Source organism: Eurytemora carolleeae, unplaced genomic scaffold, assembly GCF_000591075.1.
Source record: "Eurytemora carolleeae unplaced genomic scaffold, Eaff_2.0 scaffold697, whole genome shotgun sequence".
Taxonomy (NCBI): Eukaryota; Metazoa; Arthropoda; class Copepoda; order Calanoida; family Temoridae; genus Eurytemora; species Eurytemora carolleeae.
The window spans coordinates 87,611-97,463 of record NW_019396609.1 but is presented as its reverse complement, the minus strand read 5'-3'; the positions used below and the strand labels follow the sequence as shown (position 1 = coordinate 97,463).

Below are 9,853 nucleotides of genomic sequence, written 5' to 3'. Positions count from 1 at the left end.
GATAAAGAATTTAACATTAAGATAAAGAATTTAACATGAAGATATAGAATTTATCATTAAGATGAAGAATTTAACATTACGATAAAGAATTTAACAGTAAGATAAAGAATTTAACATCAAGATAAAAGATTTAACAGTAAGATAAAGAATTTAACATTAAGATAAAGAATTTAACAGGAAGATATAGAATTTAACATTAAGATGAAGAATTTAACATGAAGATATAGAATTTATCATTTAGATGAAGAATTTAACATTACGATAAAGAATTTAACAGTAAGATAAAGAATTTAACATTAAGATAAAGAGTTTAACATTAAGATATAGAATTTAACATCACGATAAAGAATTTAACATTAAGATATAGAATTTAACATTAAGATAAAGAATGCTAACTATTTACTAAAGTACATTTCCACACTATTGTGATAAATCTTAATTAGAAAAGACTGCATTGCGGGAAATAAAACAAATCCGATATTTTTTTATTATTATAACAGGAAATGTGAATCAGCTGTTTATCTGATCAAGGATGACGGAAGGTTTTCGTATTTTATTCACTAAATTGCGTGTAATTGTAAACAACTTTGAATGCTGGTTAAAAATTTTTTACTTCAGTTTTAAATAAATGTAAAGTTTATTTTCTATATAATAAAACAAGACATTCGTATATACATACATACATATATATATATATAAATATGTTTCCTAAAGCCGCCTAAACGGCAGGACCGAATCGGCTGAACTTTTTTGAAAATTTTTTTCTCAAACGTTTTTTGTTTCAACTTTTTTTCCACGAGCAACACCGGGCCTTTAGCTAGTAGATTTTAAAATTTTCCTTAAGAAATCTAAGAAATACACCATCATAAAGCTCATTCTGGTAGTTACACTAACCGTGTAAACAACTTCAACTACAAATCTCATATTTCAAAGTAAAATTAAAATTGTAAAGATACTTGCTAAAAATGACTTGTTGATTTAATATTAAAAGGGTACATTTTTAACACATTTCATTGGGTTTACATAATTTGTTATTCATATGTTTAAAAATATACATTCGAGTTTGTTTGAAAATAATATTTTATTTTTACATAAAAGTCATTTCCAACAATTACAGAATTAGAAGGATTAAAAGAAAATTTATTAATAAATATAAATCTAAATTGTAAAGGAAGAAAATTTATTGGCTTAATTAAACAACATAATTCTTAATAGAAACACATTTGTTCAATCCCTTCGCGACATGTTTAAATTGTGGTGTCCTCAGACATCGGAATTCGATGAATTCTCTGTACAAACAGTTCAACAGTATAACAGTACAACAGTACAGCAGTACAACAGTACAACAGTACAACAGTACGACAGTACAACAGTACAAAAGTGCAACAATGCAACAGTACAACAGTACAACGGTACAACAGTACAACAGTGCAACAGTATAACAGTACAACAGTACAACAGTACAACAGAACAGCATTACAGCATTACAACAGTACAACAGTACAACAGTACAACAGTACAACAGTGCAACAGAACAACAGTACAACAGTACAACAGTACAACAGTACAACATTACAATAGTACAACAGAGCAACAGTACAACAATACAACAGTGCAACAGTACAACAGTAAAACAGTACAACAGTACAACAGTGCAACAGTGCAACAGTACAACAGTACAACAGTGCAACAGTACAACAGTACAACAGTACAACAGTACAACAGTACAACAGTACAACAGTATAACAGTACAACAGTGCAACAGTACAACAGTACAATATTACAACAGTACACCAGATCAACAGTACAACAGTACAACAGTACAAATATTCTGTTTATGTTTTCTATGTCTGCAACTTCCAGATAAATAGAAAATATTTTCCAGGTTCTAAGCAAAGAGAAATTTAATTTAGTTTTTTTAGAAAAACAATTTAGAACTTGTAAGAGCTGGGTTAATTATTTTATGATTCGTGGAAAAAGAGATTGTTCAAAATGGTATATCATGCAGATTACAGAGTAAAGGGTTTTTAAACATACACAAAACGCTTTGATTATTTTGAAATAATTAGTATGGTTTATAGGTTTAGTTGTATTACTAATTCCTAAGTTTTAAAGGTTTATATTAATGATTTAAGAACAGTAAAAAGTGTTTTTAAATGTTTGTTTTCTATAAATTGTGCATCCAAATTATACTTGCAATAGTTTTATTAGAAACAGCATTTAACCGCTTTGATCAATTTAATATTAATTATTAGGATCATAAGATTAAATCATTATATAATTATGTAATGATAAGATTATGTGATCATATTTATAATTATATAATTGATGGTATCATATTATAGTTATGCTTTTATAATACTGTAACCTTATATGCAAACCAATATATGAGCATACAGCTAAGTAAATAAAAAAGAGCAAAACACTACATTTGCAAATATGGGGGGGGGGGGGCGGTAGATTAAACCAGATTTATTAATATAGAAAAGTAGCTGAACCGCGCATATAAAGTTCAATTACTTCTGTTGTCCGCCGGTTCAAGCTTAACGAGTCTCGCTAATTATTAAATCTACAGTCACTTGTTTAAAAGTCAGCGAGTCTTTACTGGCAAACCAATCAGTGAGCCTTTAATTGCGAACCATTTTTCATACAATAAATGTCCAATATTTCCAATATTTTTCCTATTACTTTAGCTTTAGATCGCGACCGATGAAAGCTATATCTGATCATCTGATGTTCCTGTCTCGAGAAATTGATATAAACTGTGTCAAATTTATATGAAAATCCATATATATACAATTTTGTATACAAATAGTAGGTTTGAACAGATCATATTCAGCATATACGCAACCAATTTAAAAACGAAAATATCCCAGAGAAACATAATTGTAACTTAGGTTTTCTTTTCTTCAATTATTATTTTATAATTTTTATTTTTATTTTTAATAGATATAATTGATTATATTATTTATAAGTCCGTATGACGTCATCAGAACTCTCACCTATGGTAGTGCAGTATACTGGTCACGTGATACAGACAGAGACATGTGACCAGTATACTGCACTCTCATTGGTGGGAGTTCTGCTGCATATATATGAATTTTCATATAAAGATACAGTTATATAACAATTTCTCGAGACAGGAACATCAGATATAACTTTTATGGGGCGTGATCAAGAGCTAAAGTGATACGCTTTCAACATTACCATCATAGTTTTCATCTTGGAAAGGATTAACATTTTTGAGTCACGTTCGTTGTCTGTTTAGCATAAAATCTTCAAATCGTTTTTTTAGAGAAACATAATCAGAGGTTTTATAGATATTTTGTTGTAAACATAAGGATTTAAAAGTGTCTGTTTTGAATGAAAAATGCCAAGCACTACACACACACCCATGGGAGAATTACTTTTTATTACGTTCACAATACCTACATTGGTGTATCTATAAAAACGCTACCCTAAAAAAACGCTACACTAAAAAAACGCTACATAGGCTATATTCGCTACAAGTTTATTGCCTGTTTCTGTTTGTGTATAAGATTTTAAAATTCACATAGTCGTAAATTGAAAATAAATCATAAGTTTATAATTTAAGAGATATATATTTTTAAATTCTCATAGTCATAAATGGAAAAATTATAAGTGTACCACATATTATTACGGTCATTCATTCTTGAATGGGCAATTAATTCTATTTTTATGACATTTTACATGTACATAACGGCCACAAATGCACCTCTTTGAGCCTCCCTTGCGTTTAAAATTCAAATTACAAAGATGACAAATTCTGGTGATGGTCTGGTCTGGATGAGTGATATCTGTTGTATCCGACAGTTTAGTTCTTTTGGGGCTGGAATTATCTAAAAATTGAAATACTTAGGAAATATTCATTGGAAACAAATGTTAATTATAAGCATTAATATATTTTTCATCATATTACCTAAAATTGTTGTGGACTTTCTTTTTGTTCTGCACTGGGTCGATGGTTTGTTTTGATCTAATCTCTCCTGGAGCAAGGTTGGAGTTACTTGCATAATTGCATATTGCATATGAAATCTCAGGCTGTTGAATTTGCTCAACATCTGAGTTGACAGATCTCAGTGTCATCCTGGCAACCTGAGACTCAAACAATCGATATGTAGAGTTATTCATCCTATTGTAATGCTTCATTATAATGCTGGAATCAGTTGGAGTAATGGACTGATAATGTCCAGATTGAAAAAATGTTTCTTCAAACCATAGAAGAGTTAGTGGAGCACTATATGGATCTCGATTATCAGAGCGAATTAAACAATACTGTTTACAGATATGGGCAGAGATTTCAAATACAGGGATATACAGAATATCACGTCCAATTAAGTTTGAAAAAATTTGTAGACAGTACTCGTCTCCGAATTCACCAAACTTCAATTGGTTCATCTTCATTTATCCAGATTATTCTCTCTGTTTCAAGTTGTTCTAGTAGGTTGATGACTACAGCAGATCTAACAGATTTATGACAGTTATAAGGTGTACCTGGATCTAGTCGAACAAGCTGTTTTTGATCATCTCTGTTCAGCCTTTTTCCATCCTTCTTGAAGTTGTAATAGTCCACCGGTTTGCTGTCCAGACTTAGATAAATCAGATATAACAATCGGACTATTATCCTTGTTGTTGCAAAGCAAATAGAATTCGGTCCTACGCTGGCATGAATTATGAAAACTTGATACCAGAGATATGGCGTGATGCGGAACGTTCCATCTCCTGTAATAACAAAATTTAATTTTTTGCGAACACTCCCTTTAAAAAAATTCTTCGCGAACAGTCCCTTTAAAATAAAAATTCTTACCATGAATTGTTTCTGCTCTAGAGAGGATCTGCAAACACTCGTTAGTGGAGCACACAAGGGTTCTTAATCCATCAGAGTGAAGGTAATCTCCGATCACTATGGATTGATCATTGATCAAAAACCACTTGGAATGAATATCTAGTTCACCCTGGGTTTCTGGGGCTGGCGGGATAAAAAGTCTTCTGATGGCGTACATTTGAGTTTGTAAAACTTCATACGGTTTGATCGAATCCAAAAATAAATTATATATATTTTATATATATTTTATTTTAGAATAGTAGCGAATATATATCTCTATAAATTATAAACTTATACACACACAGAAACAGGCAATAAACTTGTAGCGAATATAGCCTATGTAGCGTTTTTTAGTGTAGCGTTTTTTTAGGATAGCGTTTTTTTAGTGTAGCGTTTTTTTAGTGTAGCGTTTTTATAGTGTAGCGTATTTATAGTATGACCCCTACATTCCCCTTCAGGTTCAAATTCTGTTTTCCAATTACTGGATAAACGGTTAATATCAAATTCACTTAAGATAATAAGATTATAAGATTGATATTGTTTAGCTAATTGACTTAAATTCAATTCTAATAACTCTAAACGGAAATTGTATATCAAACATATATTCATACTGACGTGTATATTTTTCTGACAAAAAAAAATCCCAGAAGTTAAATGTATGTTTATTTAAGTTTTATGCGCTGAATTGGATACATAAATGATTTTAGGGAGAAAGTAAATACATTTTTTAATGTGACAAGTTTTCATTCCCCCCCCCCTTCATCTTAAAATTCACCCCCAATTCTTAAAAGCATCCCCTGTATAGTGCATAGAATAAATGTTTTAAAAATCGATGCTTAACTTTGATACAGATGATAAAACAGTTGGTTTATGGCTTAATGTTAAAAACACTACAGTGAATATTCCGGATTTCTGGACTTCACATTTCATACTTCATTGGTTTTATGCATTTATATTACTATAGGGATGGGATAGAGATGGGCATTGTTTTATGCATTTATATTACTATAGGGATGGATTGTTTTTCAGCAAACATTTTTCAAAAATTAACGAAAATTGTCTTTAAAAAAAGGTGTTGTTCAGAAAAAAATAAACTTTTGAAAATAACCTTTTTTACTGAAAAACGAACCTATTGAATTTTTTTCTGAGCGCCTGAAAAATAGAACGAAATGGGTCTTTAAGGAATGATGAACAAAGAAATGAAATAAACGAACGCACCCATCTCTTCCATAGGGTTACAAGGTAGGAACTATTTGCAAGCTCTTCATGGTTTTTTAACAGAAACATCTTTTTAAATTACTTGTAATTTTAAGAAAAACGCAAAAAAAAAATTCTAAACCTCAAAGTCTAAGACCTAAGTTTGTGAAAACATATACATTTTTTTATGTTTACTTCAGGCTTATTCAGATTGAATTATAAAAATGAGCTCAATTTTACTGTGAATATGATATGATTTTACTGTGAAGATATTGCTAGGAAAATCATTAATTATTGCGGGGGCTACTCTTTTTTTTAAAAGGGTTTAACAAAGAAATTCTACTTTTTAAATAATATCAAAAAAGTTTTAAATAGCCAGAAAGCTGTGCTGCAAGGCTAAAAGATGTATTTGAAAATTTTGTTTTCCTTTTATTACCTTTCCAGGAAAATTAAAAAAACTCATTCACTTTAAAATTTCTAAAATACACCTCGTAAAACTATTTTTTTGTTAAATCATTAATAATTTGCATCTATTTTTTCATGATTTGCCAATCCCGAGAAAGTAATCACATGAACCCCTGTTGCTAAACCACCCCATGTATATTTATGATGATAAAGTGTTTTTAAAGGATTACATTTGAGCATTATTATAATAAATGAACCAAACACTTTATTTTTTCCACAATGTTACACCAATCTGGAAAAATACAGGCATTCTAGAAATATTAGAAGAGAAATATAGGATTTTTAAATACATGGATGGAAAATATTTTTAGCATTAATTAATTCTATATTCGTCGTCGTATTTATCAATAAAATGAGAAAGACTTTTGTTTTTAATTTTGGATTTCTAGCTTTCAAGCAGTGTGAATACACATAAACATTGAAACAAAGAAAAGCTGTCAATTGACAGCTTCTATTTGTTTATTTGTAAACTTGTATTTGAAAAAAGCTTGTTAGCAAGCAAAACTTTAATAGAAAATTCGTCTGCATTGTATTGATATAAACGCTTACTACTTAAATAAATTTATCTTCATGTGTGACAATTTTACAATCATTTTATAGGAAAATATGAATGCATGCATGTGAAAACACGATTAGGATCGATAAAAAAAACGTTTAATATTTATAAAGTTATAGTAATTTTCTATTTGTCTGTTTGTTTGGATATACTTTCATAACTCTTGAACCCCTTGGACATTGTTGCCTCAAGTTTTGATTGGGAAACTCGGTAAAATCACGGGAATGTTCTGAGCTTGGTTTCAAAATTTTAAATGGAGTATAGTCGGTTTTAAAGTGAAAACTTCATGCAAACTGGGTTCCATAGCTAGTATATAGCTTTAAGGCTTAATTTTTATGAAATTTTCTGATTAGTCCCGAAAATCGCAATTTAAAGATAGGACCCGATTCAATATGAGATGGGATACAGACTGTTTTGATTTCATCCTCTAAAGAGTTTTTGTGAATTGAAAAGCGGAAAAAGCAGTTGACACTGAAAGGATTAACATTCAGTTCTTGAAGACTCAATTCGCTTTTCTAAGCAAATTTCAGTAACAAAAATAACTTTTTACGTTTTATCATTATTCAGAAAATCATGGCTGAAGCACGAAATTACGCCAGGATATTATCAGCTATACCTAGGTAGGAGTCTCTTTCTCCGAACCCCCCCCCCCTTCTAGCTAGGAGTCCCCGCCCCCTTCTTAGATTTTTCGGTGCAATCCCTTTATGTGTGCTCAGAGAAAAGAAAAACATCCAATATTGAAGAATCTTGCATAAAGTGGTCAAATTAACATCTTCTTTTTTACTTTTATGGTTTTTTTAGCGAGGCATATCTCTTAATGCAAAGTTAGCTCTTTTATAGGAACGAGGTTAGCTTTTTAGGAACGTAAAGGTCTATAGGAACGAGGTTAGCTTTTTAGGAACGAGGTTGGCATTTTGGGAACATTATTAGCTCTTTTGTTACTAGGTAAGAACTTTAGGAACGTTATTTATAGCTATGTAGGAGCAAAGTTAGCTCATTAGGAACGTTATGGACGTGTGAACAACGAGGTTAGCTTTTAAAGAACGTTATTTGCTCTTTAGAAACGTACCTAGCTTTTTATGAACGAGGTTAGCTCTTTTGGAACGATATTAGCTCTGAAGGCACGTTATTAGTATTTTAAGAACGAGGTTAGCTTTTAAGGAATGTTATTGGCTCTTTAGGAACAAGGTTAGATATTTATGGCCGAGGTTAGCCTTTTAGGAACGTTTTTATCTCTTTGTGAACGAGGTTAGCTCTTTAGGAACGTTATTAGCTCTTTAGAAACGTTACTAGCTCTTTAGAAACGAGGTTAGCTCTTTAGAAACAAGGTTAGCTCTTTAGAAACGAGGTTAGCTTTTAAGGAACGTAATAAGCTCTTTAGGAACAATTTTAGCTTGTAAGGAACGTTATTAGCTCTTAAGCAACGAAATTAACTCTTTAGGGACGAGATTAGCTCTGTAGAAACGAGGTTAATTCTGTAGAACATTGTAAGCTCTTTTGTAATAAGGTTAGCTTTTTAGGAACGATGTCAACTCTAAAAAAAACATAGTCAGCTCTTTAGAAACAAGGGTTGCTCTTTAGGAACGTTATCAGCTCTTTAGGAATGAGGTTAGCTTTTTTGGAACGTTATTAGCTCTTAAGGCTAGGTTTGTTCTTAAGAACGAGGTTAGTTCTTTAAAAAGATGTTAGCTCTTCAGAATCAAGGTTAGCTATTCAAGCTATTCAAGCTATTTTAAGCACCGGGCTTAGCTCTTTTAGAATCATGGTGAATATCTGGGAACGAGATCTTTTTAAATTTTAAATATAATTTTAAGCAAAACTTCCCATTGAAGAGTTGCTAAATCCAGATCTGTACATTTAATACTTGAATTTTAGTAACAATAAGGGAGAAATTATCTTTTGCTATCTTAGAGCTTGTTAAATTTGTCAATTCTTTTCTTTGTATCTGTTTTTTAAAATACAGGAGTCATTTTTAAAGGAAAAAATAAATTGAACATTTTCCATTTATATAGATAAAAACATGAAAATAGCTTAGTCATTTTAGCAAAGATGTTGGTTTAAAAGATTTCATTACTCTGAAAATTTACCAATCTGTGTTTATTGTTAAATATTTTAATCACTTACCGGTGCCGTTGGTTGAATGATCATTATTCAATGTTGGCGCATTTTTTTCTCTTTTTTAACAACGTGTAGCACAATAGTTTGAGGAGAAACTATCTACTGTAGTTTCAGCATCAATGGTTGGGAATACACTAAACCAGAGATCCGCTTCAATCCTCGATATATAGAGTATCCAGCTTTAATATATATATTCCGTAAACATTCATCTGCCCCATTCTTATCCTCATCCTCCTCCTCACATTCCTCATCCTCATTTTCCTCTTCATCCTCCTCATCCTCCTCCTGCTCCTCCTCCTCCTCCTTTACCTCCTCCTCATCCTCTTCATCATCCTCGTCTTACTTATCCTCCTCGATCTCCTCATCCTCCTCATACTCCTCATCTTCCTCATCCACTTCTACCCTTTATCCTCCTCATCCTCCTCCTCCTCCTCATCTTCCTCCTCATTCTCTTCATTCTCCTCATCCTCCGCATACTCCTCATCATTCTCGTCCCTTTCTCATCCACCTCATCCTTCTCATCCATCTCCTCCTCGTCCTCCTCCTCCTCCTCCTCATTCTACTCCTACTCCTCAGCTTCCTCGTCCATCCCATCCTCCTCATCCTCCTTATCCTCATTCTTTTCAAAATCATCCTAATCCTCCTTATCCTTCCAATCCTCCTCATCNCTC

At 31.7% G+C, this 9,853-nt stretch overlaps 2 protein-coding genes across 4 annotated transcripts in view; both read right to left on the bottom strand.

Moving 5' to 3' along the window:
* Positions 1 to 9,853, bottom strand: part of LOC111706238 (uncharacterized) — a 131,560-nt gene that overhangs the window by 39,054 nt on the left and 82,653 nt on the right. The window lies entirely within an intron of this gene.
* Positions 3,453 to 5,216, bottom strand: LOC111706240 (uncharacterized). Of its 2 annotated transcripts, XR_002766193.1 has the most exons (3): positions 4,829 to 5,216; positions 3,941 to 4,743; positions 3,453 to 3,860 (listed from the first exon to the last, which is right to left on the bottom strand). XR_002766193.1 is itself a non-coding variant. In XM_023479062.1 (2 exons), exons 1-2 carry the CDS (start codon positions 5,022 to 5,024, stop codon positions 4,397 to 4,399), a joined length of 543 nt encoding a protein of 180 aa, XP_023334830.1. In that variant the 5' UTR covers positions 5,025 to 5,216; the 3' UTR covers positions 3,453 to 4,396. The 2 variants fall into 2 exon arrangements, 1 of the variants encoding a protein (XP_023334830.1); XM_023479062.1 differs by having other exon boundaries at positions 3,453 to 4,743.

What these genes read in the sequence shown, in the direction of transcription:
- LOC111706240 (XM_023479062.1), bottom strand. Translation starts at nt 5,024, where the DNA reads ATGTACGCCATCAGAAGACTTTTTATCCCGCCAGCCCCAGAAACCCAG. An exon ending in TAGAGCAGAAACAATTCATG is followed by an intron (nt 4,744 to 4,828) that starts GTAAGAATTTTT and finishes TTGTTATTACAG; the next exon opens with GAGATGGAACGTTCCGCATC.